This window comes from Tachypleus tridentatus, chromosome 4 (genome assembly GCF_004210375.1).
Source record: "Tachypleus tridentatus isolate NWPU-2018 chromosome 4, ASM421037v1, whole genome shotgun sequence".
Taxonomy (NCBI): Eukaryota; Metazoa; Arthropoda; class Merostomata; order Xiphosura; family Limulidae; genus Tachypleus; species Tachypleus tridentatus.
Genome location: NC_134828.1, coordinates 51,085,655 through 51,109,721, shown reverse-complemented (window position 1 = coordinate 51,109,721; position 24,067 = coordinate 51,085,655). Strand labels below are relative to the sequence as shown.

At 32.7% G+C, this 24,067-nt stretch overlaps 1 protein-coding gene across 3 annotated transcripts in view; it reads left to right on the top strand.

The window, feature by feature from the left end:
• LOC143249118 (lachesin-like) overlaps nucleotides 1-24,067 on the top strand; it is an 85,256-nt gene that overhangs the window by 59,445 nt on the left and 1,744 nt on the right. The window contains exons 3-9 of one of the 3 annotated variants that reach the window (XM_076498469.1): nucleotides 1,019-1,226; nucleotides 3,943-4,113; nucleotides 5,299-5,427; nucleotides 12,238-12,525; nucleotides 17,700-17,762; nucleotides 18,200-18,277; nucleotides 21,636-21,704. In XM_076498469.1, the coding sequence (XP_076354584.1) occupies nucleotides 1,019-1,226; nucleotides 3,943-4,113; nucleotides 5,299-5,427; nucleotides 12,238-12,525; nucleotides 17,700-17,762; nucleotides 18,200-18,277; nucleotides 21,636-21,704 (1,006 nt within the window). Of the gene's footprint in view, nucleotides 1-1,018; nucleotides 1,227-3,942; nucleotides 4,114-5,265; nucleotides 5,428-12,237; nucleotides 12,526-17,699; nucleotides 17,763-18,199; nucleotides 18,278-21,635; nucleotides 21,705-24,067 lie in introns of all 3 variants that reach the window. The other 2 variants (XM_076498468.1, XM_076498467.1) reach the window with 2 other exon arrangements.

Genomic DNA, 24,067 nt, shown 5'->3' with positions numbered 1-24,067 from the left:
ACACACGTACTGCGAGGTAACTCTTGAGTTTTGACTGGTGCTAAACTCCTCTAGGCTCCAGAGACTACAGTAAAAATCAAATTAATCAATCGTAGTTTGGTGGATATTTTTACTGACTTGTACTGCTCGTGTTGAAGAGTATGCGGGAGGCTAGTGTTATCTTATGGTACAATGAGTGTAGGTCACATGATTCTCTGTGAACGTAACGGGATAGTCATCATGTTGGATATTCTCTTGAAACTATGTGGAGGAATAGATAAGCTTCATGTAGTATATGATGACCTAGATAACTGCAGTGTGAGGTATTAGGTTAGAAAAACTTCATGCGATATATATTAGTACATTCCCATAAGACTGATAATGTGCAAGCTGTAGCAATATTGTAAATGCGAATCATTGTATAGCCAGTAACCTAATTTTAATATCATTTCGTTAGTAGTAACCTGTTACCGCCTTCAGGCTGGTGCATGTGCCAGATTACGAAATTGAAGTTAATCCTAGATCCAAATACTGAGGTAATAATATAAACTAATTGTTATAATAATGAAATGCAAGTATATTAAACATTCTAAACAATGTTCAAAGCACATTACTACTTTTACCACGCTTTCTATAATTAATATAGGGTACTAGGTCAACATATTACAGTGATCATTTCAATAGTCCAAGCGCACAGAAAAATCAACTGATTATTTAGATACTCTTTTTCTGATGAAATTTGATCATTATCCTTATAGTGCACCTCCGGCTGCAAAGTGTGTAACGCATATTCACGGCAAGAGCTACAAGCTGTGAATTCTCAGATTCGCAGTCTGGACAAGTGATGCTTGCTAAAACCCACACTCGGCTCATTCAGTTTGATAATATTTTACTTTCATTATGTTTTGTAAATATTTGTTGTTGTAGTAAAATTAATAAAGATAAGCTTGAATTATTTTAATAAGTTAGAAAAGTATTTGGTTAAACTCACAGCAAGATGTAATCTAGGTTTTTACGATATCTTGGACTATTTATTTAGGTGGCCTGGCTAAGAGTTGAGAGTAAAACTATACTGACCATCCACCAGAATGTGATCACAAGGAATTATAGAGTGAATCTCAGTCACAGCGACCACAAAAACTGGATACTGCACATCCGGGATGTCCAAGAATCTGACAGGGGAGGGTACATGTGTCAGATTAACACTGTCCCAATGAAGAGCCAGGTTGGCTACCTCGATGTGTTTGGTAAGTTGTTTTATTGCTGTAAAACTGAATACATAATCTGGCGCAGGTCATCCCTTAGGTAATGTCCGATCTTAGGTTCAGAAAAAGAGAAAGGATTTCAAACGCTTTTAATATTATTTAATCAATAATGTATGTCCCATTATTATTAATTACTTCCTGCTAACGATTCACAAGCTTCTGAATGTCACTTCTATAAAATTCTTGGGGTTTAGAGGAAAAGAGTTTAGAGATGGTAGTCTTGACATCTACATGTGTTCCAAGCTATTTTCCATCAAGACAGTTCTGCAGACTTCGGAATAGATTATAATCAGCTTGGGCAAGGTCTGGAGAATAAGGAGGATGTGAAAATTTTTCCCAGTCTAGTTCTTCAATTTTTGCAGATGTGATACTTGCTGTATGAGGCTGTGCATTATCCTGGTGTAACGCAACACCTTTACGATTGATCAAAACAGGCCTCTTTTCTTTCAGTGCAACATTCAAGCGCTCTAACTGTTAACAACAGAAGTGTGATCTAATTGTTACATTGAGTGGCAACAACCCAAAGTGGATCACACCAACAATATTTCACCAAACGCTTAAAAAGTCTTTTCTAGGGTGGAAATCTATTTTGCTTTAGCTAGTTTACCCGCACTGAACCATTGTCTGCGGCGCTTAACATTTTTATAATATATCAATTTTTCATCTCCAGTCACTAACTTGTCCAAAAAAGGTGAGTTACGTTCACTCTTTCTCTTAGATTGGTTTCTGTCAAATCATGGGGGACCCATTTTTTAAGTTTTGACACCTTTCTAAGCTGTTGCAGATGACAATGAACTGTTGAATGGGTTCAATAAAGCTTCTGTACAAGTTTTTCAACTGTTACAGCACAAATTTTATCATATGCAGTCATCATTGAACTCAACAGGACGACGTAAATATAAAGCATCACTTAAGCTGTAGTAACCTGATCTGAACTTCTGAAATCACCTTCGACGTTTTCTCTCATTGAGAGACTTTGCACCATAAACACCTTGAATGTTTCATGTAGTTTATTTTGCATTATTGTCTTTTTTAAACTCATAAAGCATTATATGTCTCGTGCTCCTCGGACACATCCATTTTCATAAAGGTTTATTTAATTAATGATCTGAAAAAGTGGAGCTGGGTTAGTGTTTTATTTGTCTGAACATTTTTATACACGTCCTACTACATATTTTAGTCATTACAGCTTTCTAGAAAGTCAGAAATGATGATGCACTTTCTGTATTAACTTTTCGGACATTACTTATGGGATGGCTTGATATTAATCACTGTTTATACTGTGAGTAAGTTATATGAGCTACAATCATTCTCTTAACATGAATAGTTGATCTTATAATGCTATTGACTAGCTACCTTCTCTCTGGCGACAACGGACCATAGTAGCTTTGCCATGAATAGAAATACACGAATGTAATCGCTTTCTGTTTACCTTAACAGTGTAATGATTTCCCGTATCCTCTTAACAAACTTTCTTTGACAAAGATACAATTTTGGGCAATCTGTAATTCAATTTTAGTCTTATCAAATTAAAAATTAAAAAAAAAAATCGTTCCGTCACCCATACCACAATAGACCTGTAAAATGGATAGCCTGGTTTCTAACGGTACACGCGTCACATATGATTGCGTTCTGTTGTTATTTGATGCGATAGACTAGATAAATTCAAACAGAACTATTATTCTAGAAAGTCGTATCAGTAATCGGACTTTTCACTAAGTAACGTTTAATGTTCACTTTTTGTTTTCAGTCAACTTATTTGTATCCTCTAACTCCACAAACTATCGTATTGTTATGCAAAAAAAAACTACCAACATTTTCCTGATAATATTATGATGATTACATAAGCAAACATTATCCAACACTAAATAAGAACTATATTAAACACAGATGTTAAAGAAACTTCATGGAATTAAAAAGTTTTATTATTTGTAAGTGTTGGGAAGTCCAATCGCACAGAAATCTGCGGGAGCTGCGTCTGGCAATTCGACGATTGAACGAAAGGTATGACTTCAAGTCTTATCTCGGTCAATCCTTACCCAATTGGACACATTTCAGGAAAGAGATCTTTCTTGATTATGGTTAAGTTTCAGATATGCTGTTTACAATACTTTAAGGTAAAAGTGATAGATGAATTTTTGAAGAGATCTGATCAAAAATACATTCACAATTAAACTCTTAAAAATAATAATATAGTATACTTGCATCTATCTTCATTTTAGTTTCATTAATTACATCCGGTTTCAGTGTCAATTAATGAACTACTCAGAGTAAACCTTCGCCAAACTTACAGGATGTGATCTTCGTTTTGCCGTGAATAAAAGAAAATGTTGTCCCTTAGCTTTTGAAGTCGGTATGTTCTAAAACAAAGAAATATAAGTACAAAACCTATAAAGATGTCTAAGATTTATTGATAATAATCTTGCTATATCCGAAGAGACGTCATGAATTGAGGTGAGTGTCTTGTTATTTGATAAATTAGATATTTGTTATTGTACCTCGACGAACAGTCGTGATTTTGCAGAACGTGTTTGTATTAGTTTCTTGGTAAAACTATCTTGCGTTTTGTGTGATGATATAATCCCGTGTAATCTTATATTGATATGAATGAACGCCATTGTAGGTTATTGGTGAACTTAGCGAAGAGCTTAAGACTTAAGTATGTTCCACTTCTAATCCAGCCTATTTTTCTCTTTAGTGCCCCCAGAAATCATTGGAGCCGAAAGTAGCTCCGATGTTATGGTTCGCGAGGGGTTTAATGTGACGCTCACGTGCCGATCGAAGGGTTACCCCACCCCTACGATTACATGGAGACGTGAAGACGGAGAGCCTTTAGCTGTTGGAAACTGGCAGAATAACATAATTCAAGGTAAGCATGTACAAATAATTAATATTATGATTCAAGGTAAATATGTACAAATAATTAATAATATGATTCAAGGTAAATGTGTACAAATAATTAATAACATGATTCAAGGTAAATATGTACAAAAAATTAATCATTTTGAATTTAAAAAACTTGTTAGTCATTTATTTATTCTGTGTGTAAAACAGGACACCCACATGATTCACATCTTGAGACAAGTCTAGAAAAACCTACAGTATAAACAATCGAAATATTTCCGGCTAAAATAACAACCCTCAAACATAGCATCAATAACCAGTTTTATTTCAGTTGTAAAATTATAAAAAACACTAAAACTTTTGCGTTGACAATCTAAATTCTTTAACAAATCAGCTTTCATTAGTTATTTGCTGACAAAAGGTGGGTTTCTTGACAAGTAAACTAAAACGTCTGAACCTAACCGATAAGAAAAGTTTGATAACAAAATAACTCATAAAACTATTACACATTCGTGGTGGTTTTGCATATATTTGAAATTTTGAAAGAGTGACCAATGTGATTTTCATAATCCCAAAAGATTAAGGGCAAAATCTTCAAATTTTAGGTGCTTAATGTGTAAATTAAGTATAATATTTGGCATATATAAAAGTATTGTAAAGGAAGATAAAATCCTGTTGTACAGTTAGAGTATCTCGTCATGTTCTAAATGTGCTCTCCTGAATAACGAAAATTTGAAATTTGTTGAATTATATGCTACTAGATACAGCTCGAACTTACGTGTTTAAGTTTTTATTGTGTTGAATGCAAGGCTTTGTATTTGTTTACTTACACTCTGTTCAATATTAAAAATATTTAATTTTCGTAGTGCATGTTGGTTTATAAAAATACATAAATACTAAAAAAACGATCTTATAACACCAAACTGTTATTTTTATTTAATTAAACACACAACGTTTCACTTTACAGTTTCTTCAGGAGCGTTCATTAAAATATAAACCGAAACTGAAAGTACAAAGCCTCCAAAAACGTGAAATAAGTTGAACATTTTGGTTGCTCCATAGACCTCTAATTATTTAGGTCTCCAATTTCTGTATATCGTATAAGATATCGTACCTGTATATTTTAGGGATCAATCACCATTTGAAACTATTTTAGCGTGCTTTTTTACCTACCCAGTTTCTGAGTTTGTCGAAGACCAATCTCTTTCAGAAAAAGTTCTTAAGGGGGCGCAACTAAACATTACCAAAGTAAGCCGCTTACACATGGGAGCCTACTTATGCATCGCTTCCAATGGAGTTCCGCCTTCAGTAAGCCATAGGATCATACTTCAGGTTCACTGTAAGTTCATTTTATGTCATCTCTTATAGTTTCTATGAACTGCAAATAATGAAAAATAAAGAAATTAAACATACTTTGTAACAGGGCTCTCCTATATTCCAAATAAAAATGTTGTATTTATTCATGTTTTGCAGCACTTGGTATCAAAACACTTCTGATTTTGATCAGTGTTTAAACCTATATTTTTGTATTATATAGGCGGTTTGAAACTCCCTTAGTTATAAAAAAATTGTGTAGTTTATTGCTGCTTTCTGACTTAATAATGTATTGAAATAAATAGGTTAATATAGGAATTGGTCATGATATACGTGTTTTTTGTTTTTTTGTTATTGTTTTTTATGTAGTAATTTGTTGTAAGTTTTGTATGTGTTATGTATTGTGTTAGATCTTCGATTAGCCAATTTACCAAATATGACAATATGGCAAACAAATGCTGATAAATTTAAGAATTCCTTCGAATTTTTCGAGTGCTTAGGGCAAAACAGTTTTATTTATTTGTGTTAGTAACACACACACACACACATGTATATATATATATATATATATATATTTATTTATTAGGGATGACATTGGTACCTAGAGCAGTCACGCTTCACAGTCCATAATCTATCTAATAGCAACGATCGGATTATCTGTGTGATGTTAGAAGAATACTAATTAGTTAATCCAATTCTTTCCTACGAATTAACTATTAACCAAGGGTGATCAGGTTAATGCACTCTGACCACTCTTTAAGTGCAGTTAAGTTTTTATATTCTGAGTATAATTTGTTCTTATTTGTGCTACTTTTATTAATTATGATGGAATCGCATAATCAGCATGTGAAATACTTTAAAAATCGCTTAATACCGGATTTAAAAGTCGTGTCTGATGAACTAGAAATGTAAAGCAGAAGCGAAAACAAAATGCTTGGACAGGTAACCAAGAAAACAACGATTATAGAAAAATACAAAGAGTATAAGTCGGTAAAAACAGCGAAGTTTCTAAATGAAATAAAAATCAAGATTTGAAGTTGACTAGATTTACGGGGTTCTCCAGTGGTTTATATAGTTGTTGTCATACACTTGATGTAGAGAATGTCTTTTTGTGAAGTGTTCAAAGCACCTGACTTGGATATAGACAAGACACTATAAGATAAGCCAATTTTTAGAAGAAATTCAACCATTTCATCAGAAGCGGTGTAGTCGGAGCAAAGTCTTCCAGACTTTAGAAACTTTATATACTTCAGTCTTTATTATAACCGGATGAAAAAAATATCTTAGAAATAAGTGGCTGTATACAGGTTTGCAGTGGATTTATTTCTCTATTTTGTTGCCACAAAGTACTATGTTGATGCAAAAAAATATCCCAAGGACTCAGCGGTATATCTGAGGATAAATAACGTTATAAACGGGGTTTCGATACCCGTAGTGGGCAAGGCACAAATAACCCTCTGTGTAGTTTCATGCTCAACTACAAAAAATAATAATAAAAACTGACGGGACTGATAAATGTAAAGCACAAATGAAAGAAGATAATATTCTTATAGTACAGGAAATATTATGGGGTGAAAATTATGCAAAAAACAAAAAAATAAGATGTAAGAAATAAATAATTTCAAGATTTGGTTATGTTTATATCGACGGGAAGGGAGGCTAAGAAATAACATAAATAAGACACAAAATCAGTAAGAGTAGGGGGGTCTTCATAATGTTTAAAGCAAAATTTGAATTCATCATAATATTTTCTTACTGGATGAACAAATTATTTGAAAGTGTGATCTTGAAAAAGAAACAAAAGTTAAGTGTGTGGGTAAAGAAATTATTGACTGTGGCAATAACCTGTTGAGTGACACATCAGCCGGTGGTGGAGGGAGCACAAAGAAACGAACAATATTCTTAGGTAATGTTGAAATATTTCTAATATTAAAATCAGTTATAAAAGAGAAAGTTTTATGTTACAGCTAAAACAAAATTATCACATACTTCTCGATCTTGCATTTTAAATTGATAATGATACTTTTAAACCTTTTTCTTTTTTACTAGAGCTAATTTTAGCCTAAATTCTTATTTTCTTTTCTCAGTAGAAATAACAGCTCTTTGAAATTAAGATACACAGAAAACTTTTAACAACTGTGTTTCAGTTTTTACATCAACGTAATGAAGCAGATAAAATAACTAATATTTTGTTTTTATCCTATTTCGGTCTTATTTAAAATTTATTTAAGATACGATAAAAGAATGTAACTTATTTTAGTGATAAGTTAAGTTCAATTCTACACTAAGTAGCAACATATCTTTTCTTATTTTTTAAATATTTACCTCCAATTTACGAAGATGTACTTTCAACAATTCTTAGGTATGAATAAGAATACACAACGTTTGTACATATGTTATTTATTCTACGACTTGTAGGTAGAATATGATTTCTTTTTTGGAGTATTGAGGTTGTAACTAGTCCGTGAAACTACTCTTATTGTTCTGCTAAAATAAGAATTAAGCTGAATTTATGTTATATCAACTACACACAATTCACGTAGCTTGAGTCTTAAAAGTAAACTAAATTGCCCTCCCCCCACACACATATCTTTAAATAATTGTTATTTATCAATTAAAATTTTATAATAATAATTTACTTGAGAAGTGCAGTTTTCTTATGCTCCTGTTCCAGTAACGTTTGTTTAAACATTGTGTGAGGAGACTGCAAGTTAATCGATAATATGCCAATTGTATTCCAGTATTAAATATCGACTACTTTCCTATTGTTTTTCATCTCTATAGGTTAATGTATTGAGTTCTTGATGCAGAACGGTAGGTGGCTACTTAGGGTCGTTTTATCATTTCGTTCTGCTGAATAACTGAAAGCACATACACATTAGTGCTGTAACTAGGTAACTTTTATGATCGGTTCAGTAATAATTTTCAATATAAAGTAAAATGGTCCATCTGTCTTATGACGTAAAAGTCGTGCTCAAACATAACACCAAGTGTCCGTTGTCACTGGTATATACCTTTTATTTGAATTATTTTTACTGTTATTTCAAAGAGTAAAAGTTGTTGTGTACAGAGTAAAAAAAGAACTTATTCTTGAGTTAGAGTCAGAATGTATCACGTTTTACTTTCTTGCCGTCGTTACGAATGTGAGTGGCAGCACTGTTTTAGACATTTTTAAGGGTTTTCCCCCTAATGTTGGACAGTGTCATTGGCGATGAAGCCACTGTTCAGTTTGATTGTGTTTTCAGATCTAAATGGGCCATTGGCCTTTCAAAATCTATTTAGTGTTTACCTGATATTTGGGCATTTTTAGCTTTCAGCTTGCTTTCGTTTTACTTTTTGTAATTTTATTTCTTTTTGGCTTTTTAACGGCTGTTTGGCATAGATAGCATATTAAAATGAATATGCAACCTCGTCCATCCTGATGTTTTTGTGAAATCTACAACTTTTGGTCTCAAATTACGTTGTGGTCTTTCTTTTATGTATTCCGTCCGGATTATCTCGTTTCAATAACCAGCATTAATCTGTCATCATTGCGATGCTACACCTTCCCTAATATCTCATTTTCATTTCCCTGATGTCTTGATAAAATCTTTCCCCTTGTTCTTCCCTGACAGTATCGAGATTTTTAGGGAATTAGTCAATATGTAAATGTAAGAAATAAACGTTCAAGTGCATATTGCAACCTAACTCTTTGAATTTATCGAACATGTTATTGACAATATTTTTATAATTTGAATCCTTGTTGTTTCTTAAAAATTGTTAATAACATTTTAAAGGGAAATCTATGCTTATTTTCCAACTTTTCTCATTGTTCTTTCGAATTGTTTATCTAAAGTCAGTTTCCTGCTCTGAGGCCTAACAAAAGTTTAAGAGAAATATAACAGATTGAGTTGGGTAATCTAAAGAGCATCTTTTTACCATAACGGTGAATAAATAATATTGAAAAGAAAAAGTAATGTGAAATGCACGCACAAAATATACTATCCAGAAATGACACATCATGTGCCCTGTTAACAGTTTATATACTAGCGAAGTGTTCGTCGTGGGTTTTAAAACAATCAATGAAATTCTCAAGTCGCGATTGGTGTTTAACGAAAATGGTTCACTTAGGTAAAATTACATAAGACATTTTGTGAAAAATCTGTAAGTGATGGAGAAAAATGAATACCATTTTCAGATTTAGTGGACAAGATGTACTGTAGAACATGTAAACATTTCAATAGAATAAAATCATTACAGATCTGTGTTTTCTTATGGTCCTCATTACTTGCCAAATTCATTTGCTTGTAAGTGATGAAAATTGTTACTCACAAAATATAAAAGAACAACAAAACTTATCCTCATAGTCTACTTCCTGTTTGTTTGTTTGTTTTTGTCTTAAACTTTTAAAATAAAAATAATAATATTTACTAGAGAGCAGGCTTCACTGATATATTTGACTTTTTGTTTCACTTTATTGCTTTAAGCCTTCTTAGTAATTATCGAATTGTAAATGCTTTATCTTTTCTTTAAATAATTGAAACTCATTTTCGTGGTCTTTAATGAGATGCTGAATAAATTATTTTCGCATGAAAAGAGGGTGCACTGTACTTATAAATACCATAGTTTGTTTGTCATGACAGGATTTTTGAATAGTAACGTTTTGTAATTAAAAAACATAGAAGGTTAATCGTATTTTATAAAAACAACATCTACACTTTAATTCGGAGGCGTGTTACTACAGTGCGAGACGTAGCACTATGGGGGACATCATCAGTATCTATATATTTAACTTACAGGAAAGTTATGATGACTAACAACAATGTGTAATTATGGATGCCAGTCTGAACACTACAAAATCTAAAACATGTCTCTATGAAGCGTAATCAACCCTCGGTAATGAAATGTTGTATAAAATAATAATAAAAAATATTTGTTCTAATAAATTAAATAAGTATTAAAGTAAATGTCTCTATGGAAATCGGAACCCGGTAGAACAGCGATAAAATTTCGGATTTACAATACTAAAATTAGGGACTTGAATTCCTTTGTTGGACACAGTAAATAACCCCATGTGATTTTGCTATAACAAAACATATACACACAAACGCACTATAAAAACCGTTAATATATATATATTTTTGTCTTTATTCAGAATGTGTGCTTTCAGATCGCTTTGACTTCTTCGTCACAAGTAAAAATAAAAACTGATCTGGAGAATGATCTTTATTTTACTCGCATGAAATAATTTTATGTGGTATAAAGAACAAATATTATAGAAAATTTTAGTTCGACATGTTTTGTATTAATTCACCTTTTGTGTGAATGCATTTGTCAGCAAACATCTCTCACACTTTTGAAGCTAACAAAAACAAACGTAACTGGTAGTCTCGGGAATGTCCTTATTTATATGGCATTTTACCCTATTCATATTTACTTGGGGTACAAAGTAGAGGGGACTAAACCGCATCCAGAAGTTTACCTAGACTCGATATAGGTCTGTGAGTGGGTAACATAGACGAATGTCCTAACGAATAGATATTTGGGGTCAGACTCCTTTTGTAGCTATAGACGTAATTAACGATAACGGATGGGTTTTACAGGTACATTGGGATCTTTGTCAATCATAATGGGATCTTTAAACACCCTAGCTTGTGGGGTGCAGGTGTTTTATGCTAGTGGTATTAAACTAAACTAAAACCTAGTATCCATAATTGAATATTACTGGTGTTTAGATTTGTGCGTATATGTTTACACACAATATGGATCAAATATGAACTAAAAACCAGTTACGCAATGAAAACTGCAATTCTTAAAATGAAATACATACATATATATATATATATATATATACACACCGACACAGAGATATACAGTACTGTGCAAAAGTGTTAAAACAAAGTCTAATATTAGACTTCAGGATCTTTTCAAACTTGACAGGGGAGTATTTCAAGTCTGCAGCAATTTGTCAGAGAGTCCAACCAGCATCACATGAAACTTTTATGCAAACTCTCTTTTCTATAGACAATTCTTTATGCTTTCTGGTCCCTGGCACAACAACAAAACTTAACATATATTGTTAAACGCTGTTTTTGTCAAGGTTTATTAATGAAGTGTTATTAAATAGGTTTTTTCTAGCATATACCTGTACCATATGCTAGCTCCTTACTAGCTTTTTTTATATAGTTAAAACACTGCATGGTGTACCATAACACCTGTTTGAGACCATATATTTCGTAAGTATGATCAAGCAGAACCCGTATGACATGCCCTTGGTTCAAGTATATGGTAACTCTAAAGAATAGTTCATTCAACTATCAACAAAGATCAGTGAAGTATTAAGACAGTGTTAAAATTTACATTACCTAATGACATAAAATAATTAGTTCCATAAAATAGAAAGAATGACAAAATATTTCCTTGTTCTTACACTTTTGCATGGTACTGTTTATGAAGATATTGTTTCGAGTAGCATTACTGAGAATAATATAACTCACACCTATATACAACATGACAAAAATTAATCTTGCATATACAAACTACCCATCTATGCGTTAATTTTTTTACATACTGCAACACTCTGCAATGGGGCTTATAATAAGCAAATCGTCATGGTGTTGATTTCACTAGGAGAACTAAAAAATTAAATAAACATATATATTAATAAAACCGATCCGTTATAAGAAGGAAACTAACTAGAAACGCTAAACCTTATAAGCTAATAAGCCGGCAAACTATACCTATTATTGTGTTTTTGTTATAGTTGTGATCATGCCTATATCTTTGCTATTTTTAAGTTCTAATGATATCATTTCGCAGACTTTCTGTTACAATAAGTTTATTGGATTTTATATAGTCCCACCACTAATCTGGATTCCTCATCAATTGGTCGGAGCGCTTCTAGGAAGTGACATCACATTAGAATGTCACACTGAAGCTTTCCCAACGCCAATAAATTATTGGACAAAGGAAGACGGTGCTATGATTGTATCAAACATGAAATATACCTGTGGCACCGTAGAAGAATCTTACAAGATTTACATGAAGTTAACCATACGAAACGTGGAGCCTGACGACTATGGAAAATACAGATGTTTCGCTAAAAATTCTCTCGGAGAAACTGAAGGGTCAATTCGCCTGTACGGTAATAAAACTTTTCTTGTCCTCAACATGTTTTGACTAAAGTCACAATTTAAATTTGTAGTGTTTTTTTTTTCATTTCAGTTTCTCGTGGTTCCAGTATCTGTACTATTTTATTATCATACCCAAGTTATATAATATTATTAAGAACTTCAAATCAAGTGTATGCCAGATATATAAATAGGAAAACTAAAAATTCAAATCAGCATATGCATTAATAAAAACGATCCGTTGTAAGAAAGAAACTAACTAAAAATGCTAAATCTTATAAGCTAAGTAGCCGGCAGTCTAAACCTGTAGTGATTAGATGGTATCGAATCATCATTTGAATGCACTATATGTTAGTAATATTTTCTTCCTAAATCTCAAGTTTCTGCCAACTAAGTTAGTTTAGATTAGTCCTAACTCTACACACTAAGCTCACAGTAGCAGTTAGTCTTCATAATTTCAAATGTATTATAATTAAAATATTATGCACTTTTTAATCAATGAGAGTTAAAGCAATTAACAACAAAAGAAAAATGGATTAGGGTTTTATTTACAAAGTTTCAGTCGCTTGTAACATATTTCATATTGTATATATTTGTTTTAATATCTATATTTGCTCCACTTTAGTATATATTTATAAATGCATTCAAATTATAGTGTTAAATATGTGTTGCGGATTCCCGCCTGTTGTCTAAATTTGTAGAAGATTCCCATGTTTAAGAATCAGCAATGTATTATACGTATGTTTAATACTATTGATTGCCAGTATTTTTGCCAACTAATATTTCAAGAACCTCGCCTTGAAGCTTATAAAAGGTAACCAACGCAACGCGGAGAGACAGTTTTGTATAATGTTGGTTTGCTACAGTCAGTGTACTATAAACCTCTGAAGCTATAATTGTGATTAACGCTTATTAATTGGGAAAGTGTAGAAATTTGAGCAGGAACGATTATAGATTTCGAACAATACGAACTGTTTAACTTCAGTTAAAAATTTAGTTTTCTTATTAAAATATATTGTGTTAAGAAAGACAATTGTGTGTATCAATCTTGTGGGAAAATATCATAAATTTGATACATATTGACATTCAGTTAACTTCTATATTCAGATTCAAATTTCTAGCTATTTAAAATCGTAATACTTTATAAAAATTGGGGGTTCGTCCAGGATAAATTATAATACGTAACACTATTTATATTGTTCAACATTAAACACTTAACTTTCCCTCCCTCTGTGTATATATATCTATATCTATGTGTGTGTATTTACATTTTTCTACACATATATCTCTGTAACAAGTTAAATAACAAAAAATCTTAAACAAAGTATACTTTAACGTTCATAGAAGCATCACGATTAGATACAGATATTCGTTAAATATACTCTTCAAAACAAGAAACGCAAAAGGAATATTTTTGTTATTTTAAAGAGAAATATATGTAATAACGTTACAAGTTCAGAGTATGTGATGTTACACGTGTTAAGGCAATGATTGTCAGACCAAAATGACAATAAAAGTTGTGCACTTTGAAAACGGAGGAAAACCTCGGATTTTTCGCCAAAACGCATGCGTGTCCAATAAATTTGTTTGAGAAATCTGCATGTTCTGCAAGTGCAACATGTGCAAAATCCCTATAAAAGTGACGGGTTCTCGGTTTCCATAGCTCAGTGTTAAGCCACCGACACGCAATACAGTTACGCCAAGACTGACTGAAGCACAACGTAACAACGCCATTGGTCGCTTGAAAGCAGGCAAATCTCGATCAGATGTTGCCAGAGCTGTGAATGTCCACCCAAGCACCATCACAAGGCTACGGAATCGTCACCAACAACATGGATCAACTCGTGACCGTCCACGATCTGGCAGACCTTGTGTGACCACGCCCGCACAAGATCGCAACATCAGGTTACGTCACCTTCGGGATAAGACCACCACTGCGACGTCTACTGCCTCAACCATACCAGGGCTGCGTAGGATTCCCGATCAGATCGTACGCAACCGTCTACGAGATTCTTAGGCCCCATGTGCAAACCATCATGGTGAACGTCAACGACGTTTTTCAACATGACAACGCCCGTTCTCACACAGCCCGACTCACCACTGTCTTCTTGAGACACCACAACATCAACGTTCTTCCCTGGCCCTCCAGATCACCAGATTTAAACCCCATCGAACATCTTTGGGACGAGTTGGACCGACGTCTGCGACGGCGACAACCTCAACCGCAGACTCTACCTCAACTTGCAGCAGCTTTTCAGGCTAAGTGGACAGCCATTCCACAGGATGTGATTCGTCATCTCATCGCTTCCATGGGCAGGAGATGCCAAGCAGTTATTGATGCTCACGAAGGGCATACTCTTTATTGACGTTGAGTGACGTTAAACTTCACCTAGTGAACGTGGACTTCGCCTTTGCAGACTTTGGATGTTCAGAAGTAAATGTGCAAAGTTTCACACACATCATACAGAACTACCCGGAATAAACTTGTTAACAATTTGTCTCATATTTTGCCTTTTGCGTTTCTTTTTTTGAAGAGTATATTATATACAATGAGAGTATATGATTTAACCTTTAATTTCTTGTAGACAGTTAGCGTGGCAGGCGGTAATTAATCTTGAAAAATTAACATCATTTGAAATGTGATAAAATAATAAAGAAGAATATCTTGTGCGATGAATAAAATAATTAGCACGGATTGTTAGAATAATTTTGTTACGAACTGAATTCAAAGCTCATCTGTGGATAAGAGTCAGAAATGGAATAAATTTTGTGAGAATTATAACCGTTTTGGACACACGAAACAAACAATTTGTAGTTGAGTTCGTGATTTATAACTGTTATAACGTAGCGTCATAAAAGAAGACAGGACGAGAGGAATGTAGATCATTAATAACTTTTACCTCTTATGTATAACAATAGCATACCATATTAAAAATAAACAACAAGTAAACAAATGCAAAACAGGTAGAAAAAATTGTCCTCAGCGAGTTTATACAAATTTCGTACTCGAAATCCCGAGCCCTGACAAGTAACAAATAAGAATTGGCATGAATCTCACGTTTTATTATATCCAATGTACAAGCATGAACCTTTAACAATGTTAAAAGCTGATACTTTTATGTCACGTTTTTTGAACTTACTTTGTAGTTTCCAAAAACTCTTTTTGTATATGAATTAATATTTTTTTTATTTACAAATGGTTACCTTAAACATGAATAAAACAGGTGTTTATAATTATCAGTTATTTACCAAGTACTTATCTTTTCTAAATGCCAATATTTTTTGTCTCACAGAATAAATGCTTACAATAGCATCAGACTGAGGGCTGTGTTATTTCGGTGCCTTCCACTTATTTAAATACGTTGTCGCGAATAGCTAGTTGCTTTCTTTTCACGAAAAACCATCAAGCTAATATAACGATGAAAAACACCGCATTACATCATTTCTCTTATTATACTTTTTCTTTATACAACTTAATACAGCTTTAAATACATTAGATTTTATATGTTACTTATTATCAACATAACAGTGCTGTCCTTTATAACCAAAATGTGTATTAGTAGAATAAAACAGTGTTAACTAACGGAGAAAACACCTATCTGAATATTATTCTGTTATTTATATTATGTATCCACTATGAAGTTGATTCATCTTAAATTATCATCGTACTTGTAAGATTTCATATGTTTTGTTGTAATGTATATTTAGGAAGAGTTTATTGAAGAGGAATATGTATATTTTCAAAGCAATGCACATCTAGTAATATATATATGATGACTTCAATAATGGCCGTAATTATTGATTTCGCAAGAAGTCTTTTATCTTCATAAAAGGTTATTGCAGTTTTTAAATAATATTAAATCAGAACATTTTAAAGTTTATTATATTTGGGATGGCAAAAATGAAAGTGAATTTTAAATCAACTCCTGAACTGATAGATTACACAGGCCTGTGAATTTAAACTTTATAAAAGCTGTTTTAGTTTTAATGATATACTTTCCATAAATCAGCTATGCAAATTTCCAAATTAATATTCATTTTTCTCTATTACGTGAGATTTTTTTTTTACAAATCGGGAAGAAAATTTAAACTCTGGCTTAGATTATATTATTATTTCCTTTACCACCATGAACAAATTGGTTTTGTGTGAAGTTTATGCGTCTTTTAGTCTCAAACTGTGTGTTGTGGTCCTTCTTTTATGTATCCTTTCTGTGCAATCTCGTTTCAATGATCAGCAGTAATGTTCCACCTTCCCTGATACATCCTCTCCATCTTCCTGGCGCCTTGAGAAACTTTTTTCCTTGTATGTCGCTGATGGCACCGAGATTTTCAGGGAAATAGTCAATATGTGAGTGTAATAAATGAACATTTAAGCTCATATTATGCCCCAGCTCTTTGAATTTATTGAAAATGTTATTGATAATATTTTCGTAATTTGGGGCTTTGTTGTTTCCCAAAAATATGTCAATAACATCTTTAAGGCAATCTGTACTTCTTTTTTAGCTTTCCTCATTGTTCTTTCATACTATTTATCCGAAGTCAATCAAAGTTTTATTAGAAATGTAACAGTATAAGTTTCGGTCATCTATACAATCTTTTGTTGCCATATCAATGAAAAAATAATATGGAAAAAAAATAATGTCAAAGTGCACACACAAACAAATACTTTCCAGAAACGACACGTCATGCGGCCTCTTTATAGTTTATATACTGGCTGAGTGTTCCTTATGGATTTTAAAACGATCAATAAAATTTTCACGTCATGATTGGTCTAGAGAAATAGCCAGTGGATGTAAAGATTTTAAACTCCCCCACAGCTGAAAGAGCAAGCATGTTTGGTGTGAAGAGACCCTTAGGATGTTTAATTTGTGACCTTTTCTTTTTTTGAATTTTACCACAAGACGTACTGAGATATGTAGACTTGCTACTGATGTATGAGAAAGCTGAAATTAAATATTAAATTTAAAATGCTGTCAAAAACTATGAAGTCAAATTAGGTCTTGGGAGAAATATCTTTTGCTCTAAATTCTCCGTTTTAAGTCTCATATTAGTTTTTAGATTTAATACTTATATTTAGCATAAGGAATGCACATTTATTTAGTGTAATATGTAACATACCTCAGTTACGTAGATGAAAAGCTCATAATAAAAATAGCGATACCAATGTAACATCGTCTTTATTTCACAGAAATCCACCTCTCTTCTCAAGATGAAGGTGAACTATCAACCTCTTTCTTACAAAGTATAAACGGTACGTATATAAGTTGTGTTGGGTGAACAAAGAGCAAATAAAGTATGACTTTTGGTTACGCAGTAAACACAGCTGCTAACGTAATAGATAAACATTTGTCTATGTACAAATTCATTTGAAGTGTGAAACGTATTTGCTTATGGTAATTATCGTATTCCAAGCCATAATCAGTTTCGCACCGTAGTTTCAAGTTTCAGTGTTCAGCTGGATCGATGTAAAGTGCAATTGAAATTTTATTTATTCTAGTTTATTGAATAATTAGTTACTAAAATAAATATGTTCAATAATATTCACCGAAAAAGAGTAATAAGTTATTAATTTCACACTGCTTTTATAGAGGTATGTCATTTTGTTGAAGATACATTTTAAACAAATTCAATGTTGTCAGTTTAATAAGAAAAAATAAGTGAGTAAAAAATGTAATATATTTATTACAGGAAAAAAGCAATGGATCAATAACTTGACTGTCGGTAAACCAACGTTTTCGGTTGAGGGCGGCGCCGACAATAGACGGGGTAAATTCATATCTTAGAGAAACTTAGCTAGAGCACCTAGCGGTAGTCAGTGGAAAGACGATATTCAACAACCATGCGTGCAATATTTAAGTTTTCAAATACTTTTTTATCTAGTAAATTCTGTGAGAAAACCATGCTAGATATGTTCCATTGGTTTAAGTGGTAGGTTTTATATGAATTTTAAGAAGAACGACAGTGAAAAAGTGTTTCAGGTATAGCATAAGCTACCAGGCTAACTTATATATATTTAAAGGTATTAGAAATATACTATCTTTTAAGTGCCTATTAATTTATTCTTTTTTCTGTTTCTTTCAAATTTTCTCTGATTATTAATCCCATTTAACGAAATACTTCCTGAAGATATTATTTTGTATATATACACAACCTCAAATATTGTTGTATTATACCAAAAGTGATGCTATGTAAGTTATATTTTACAAAATGTTGTAAGTGAAGTAATTTTGCTCCTACGAAACATTTGCAAGTATTTGATTTGGAATTATCAATTTAATTAATTTTTTAAATTAAAGATTTATTGCAAATGAATAATATTAAATATACTGGTCGAACTGATATATAATTTACCTCTTGAAGTTGTTGTATTAAAAAGAAATGTTACTTTGCTCCTAAACCTAAACGTCCTTTATATTTTATACTCTGTAGCTGTTTTGTCAATAATATATTTAAACTTTTTAATTTTACTTTTTTATTTTGAATCTTTTGGTTCTTCTACTTTATTATTTACTCGCGGTTTTAAAATTTTCTTTGTAAGAGTGATATTTTTCTATTAAATTTTAACGTTTCTCAGATTTCCTGTCGAGATATTCAAATCTACACTCAGAAGGATTCACTTTAAAACCTTTTTATTTTATTTATGACTCACGATCTTATTTTTGAAGTGTAGATAAAAAAATATTATTTTGAATTTTAGACTATTTAATTTCTTCGTAACTTTATGTGTTGATGTGCAATACAACAATATTTATATTGTTGGTTTTCTGATTAAAAAGTTTTATTCCTTCATTTTTACTTTTTTATTGTTCATTGTAGTAAAACTTCTAATTTAATTTCCAGGTTTTCTTTAACTGCATTGTTTCGTAACTTTATTTTCAATGACACTTTCTTAGACCATTATTTTACCCTATTTTTAGGGTAAAATCACATTTTCAACCAACGAAATGTTTCTCTTTTACTTTACGCCACTTCGCTTATTACTTCTATTCACTGTTTAATTTTGTTGTTGACGTCTTTCCCGCATAACTCTTTTTGTTTCACATTATTTTCGCTTGCATACAAAATGTGATATTTTAACTGGTATTGACTCGGGTGCAAAATGTGTCATCTCAATCAAAAGACAATCAACAACTGAGTTGAAAGTAGCATGTAGCACAACTTACAAGGAGTAATTGTTTTCTTGTAATTATATTTTATATTTTACTGATTTAGACATGAAATCATATACTTTAGTCCTAATACTTTCAAAACTGGACCTAACTAAACGATATTATAGCAGTAGTATTCTACAAACTACGATATAAGTTTCATGGAAAATTTCCTTATTTAACTTTAAAAAAAAAAGAAAGAGAAGACCAAAACAGATGTCTTTACATCGAGGTTAGCTTCAAGTTACAATTGGATTTACAGATGCCAGCCATCCCGTGACACTGCTGGGATGTGCTTTCTTGAATGTTTATTGCTTTGTTTCTTCTCTTCTCAACGACGTCACAAACGACCTTGGTCCTTGCCTCTGTCCTGGGGCCTTGGAACTTCCCAGACTTGTTTCTGCTTCTCTGTTATCTTCATAAGCCTTTAATTTCACTAGCAACGTACAACCTTCTCCAGCAAAAATTTAAAAATCACATGAATATAACAAAACAATATCGCGAGCAGGAACGGGACGAAGGGGGATATCGCCCCTATTGAGAAAATTTTCTTTCCTTAAAAACTAAATTACTATCAGGAAGTATTCGTTTTTCCCAGTTACGAGTTTGTTCGAGTTTGTTTTATGTGGTTTTGCTTGCTACATTTTCAACTTGAGTGTTCTAAAGCTGTGACATAATCACACAAGCATATGTGACTTTTTATTGTTTATGTAATGTTTCTTTCATGAAATCTGGGCTGGACATAATCACACAAGCATATGTGACTTTTTATTGTTTATGTAATGTTTCTTTCATGAAATCTGGGCTGGTGACAGCTCTTTTGTTTTTACACTAAATCTCAACTTTGATGAAACTTTGGAAGAAAAACAAAAGGATAAAAATAAGTCAGCCGGACCAGGATTATGTTGTATCTGAAACTAACAGTACAAATAAGTCAAGGTTTTCAAGATTATGCATGAATCGTAGTCCTAATTCGGTTGTAAGATATAACAGTAAAAATCTTAGCTTTTCCACTCATGACCATAATTATTTTCTATAAGAAATATTAAAGTTATTACATATTTTATACGATAAAATAAGTTTGATTGTTGTTGTTTCTAATTTCGCGCAAATCTACACACAAACGCTATCTGTGTTAGCCGTCCCTAATTCAGTACTGTAAGACTAGAAGAAAGGCAGCTAGCCATCTCTGCTCGTCGCCAAATCTTGGGCTACTCTTTTACAACGAATCCCGTGGGATTGTGTGCGACATTCTAACACCCAAACGCCAAAAGAGTCGAGCATGTTTGGTGTAAGATGGATTCGAAACCGCGCTCCTCAGATTGAGAATCAAGCGCCATAGCCACCTAGTCATGTCGGGTCAAATAAGATAAGACAAAACATTTGTTGAATGCGCTACACTGAGAAATTCTTGACTTCTTTTCGGATTTTTGAAATTCGAAACTTCAGAAAACTCATTTAAAACGTTATTAATATCTTGAATACTTGCATATCAAAAAGTGCAATGGACAAAATTACCCATACTGTCAACACCGACTGTATATCATTTAACAAGTTTCCTTCTCTTCAAGGGCCAGGCATGGCCAGGTGGACAAGCACTCGACTCGTAATCCGAGAGTCGAGGGTTAAAATCCCCGTCACACCAAACATGCTCGCTCTTTCAGCCGTGAGGGCATTATAATATGACGGTCAATCCCACTATTCGTTGGTAAAAGAGTAGTCCAAGAGTTGGCGGTAGGTGGAGATGACTAGCTACCTTCTATCTAGTCTTACACTGCTAAATTAGAGACAGCTATCGCAAATAGCCCTCGTGTAGCTTTGCGCGAAATTCAAAAATCAAAATCAAACCTTCTCTTAAGCTTACCCAGACTGAGTTATGACAGCATGTGACATCAAATGTGTAATTGGTCTTTACTTGCTATCAACTACGTTACTTCTAATTTAGTTATTTACTTAGTTTTGTATATTGATAAAAGGTGGCAAGTTCAACGATCATACAAGAAAGAATGACAGAAATAGCTCTTCTAGTTCGCCAGAATTACCCGGTAAGTTGAAATAAAGATTTAATCTTTCAAGTAAGTAAATTATAATCAAAAATAAGATTTTAACCCATTGTCCAGAATTCAAGAAATAACAACGTAGAAACTGTTTCAGCTTAACTTTAAGTTAAGTGTATAGTACCAGTGTATAATTTCCAATGTATAGTTGAACAAAGCAAGTTAAAATGGTATAAATTGGCTTATTAGAGAATTCAGAATAATTAATCTTAAAGATTTTTGTAAACTACCATTATAGTTCCAGTGTATATTTTTCAATGTATAATTCAACAAAGCAAGTTAATGTTGTATAAATCAGTTTATAAGAGAATTCCGAATAACTGATCTTAAAGATTTTTGTAAACAACCATTTCATTATAGACCTACGCGTTTAGAAATCTCTGTCAATCACTGTAACCTCTATCAGTCAAAATATAATAATGTACACTTATGCCTTTAATAATAAAATGTGCAAAAGTAGATAAAGGGGCCCGGCATGGCTAAGCGCGTTAAGGCGTGCGACTCGTAATTTGAGGGTCGCGGGTTCGCATCCTCGTCGCGCCAAACATGCTCGCCCTTTTAGCCGTGGGGGCGTTATAATGTGACGATCAATCCCACTATTCGTTGGTAAAAGAATAGCCCAAGAGTTGGCGGTGGGTGGTGATGACTAGCTGCCTTCCCTCTAGTCTTACACAGCTAAATTAGGGACGGCTAGCACAGATAGCCCTCGTGTAGCTTTGTGCGAAATTCCAAAAACAAAAAACAAACAAGTAGATAAAGTCACGGAGAAAAAATATTTTCTTTATCCCATCTCCTAACAAACTACTCTAAAACTTTGACAACTTTATAATAGGGCTAGATATTTTTGCTGAACCTCGCAAAAGATTTCCCGTGCCTATGGCCAGTTCTCAACAGACCCAACGAAAATCGATGAACGCCTGCTGTTACTTTGTCAAGACCTGCATCGTATTAATTATTCCGTTTGTTAAGCCGTTATTACGATAAGTTTCTGGTTTTCGAGTAAGCCGATAAATCGGTACTGTTCCATAAAGCCTCGTCTTCATATCTTTCTTGTGGCGTGACATTTTATGCGCGTAAATTATAATACTTGAATATCTCGTTCAAAGTGTGTGGAGGAGCAGATTACGTAACTCAAAACAGTATTTCATTAAATATATCTTTGTAACTTCTCATTGTAACTTCTCATTGTAATGCAAATTATTAAACTACTATTGCCATTAAAGCTGTTTGATAAAAATAGCGTGTTATCTGTAATGATAAACGGTTAATATGTTGCCTGCATAAATCAAAATTCTGTTCTTCAGTTGCATAGTGATTTAGTTCGGAAGTCCGTACCAGAAATTCTGGCGACTTTATTTACTAAACATTATGTGACTTGTGTGAGTGAAAGATCTAAAGTTAAACTGATAATGTTTCGAAAAGTGTCGTGAAGGGAGAGTAAACAGTTCAGGCAGAATGCTTCTTACACCGTTGTACGTCACTCTTGTCTGCTGTTCAAGTGAAAACATTAGGCATCTCTTTACCACTGTTATGATCTCACTTTTCAAACTGACAATCAATAATACGTAAAAAGGAGAAATAAAACGTGGAAGACACAATCTGCATACCTATGTGGATGGGTATGCTTTATACATGTATAACAAACAACAGTACGTGTCTAATAAGATTTTAATTTAACTAAATTTGATTTAACTTCTGATCTTCTACACGCCAAAAATATGTATAACTATCGTCTATTTATAATTTATCTTACTAACTCACTAATAACTTGAATAGTCTGTCCATTTCTTCCAAGTAAAAGTTCATTCAGGCTTTTGTATTTTAGTCTAAATAACAATTTCTGCTATAGAAATCAACGGAAGATAGACGTTATCTTTGATATTAATATATAAAATTAATAAGCCTCATAGCAAAAATACATATAAACGTAAAAATATACTTAAAATTTTCTGTTAGGGATAAATAGATTTTCTAGAGTTACTTCTTTTTACACAGTATATATATGTAAAAAGTTCGAGAAGTTTCTCTGAATTATTAAAGCGATACAGTAACTCAATGATTTATGCATTTGTTTGTACTTGCTGCCTCCTAATGGTTTATTGCGGAAATAAACTGTTCATTTTACATATTACAGTCGTTTCTCCAAATCTGAACATTTTAAATTGTCCAATGAAAATAAAAAGAACTCTGATTATGATATTTTTGTATTGTATATAACATCCCTTGTACAGAATTCGTGAACTATATATACAACATTATTATGTCCTTAACTTTGTACTTGTGTATAAATTAACAAAAGCACTTTAAAAATAGTTGGTTTAGTAGAATAATCTACTATCTAGTGGTATATC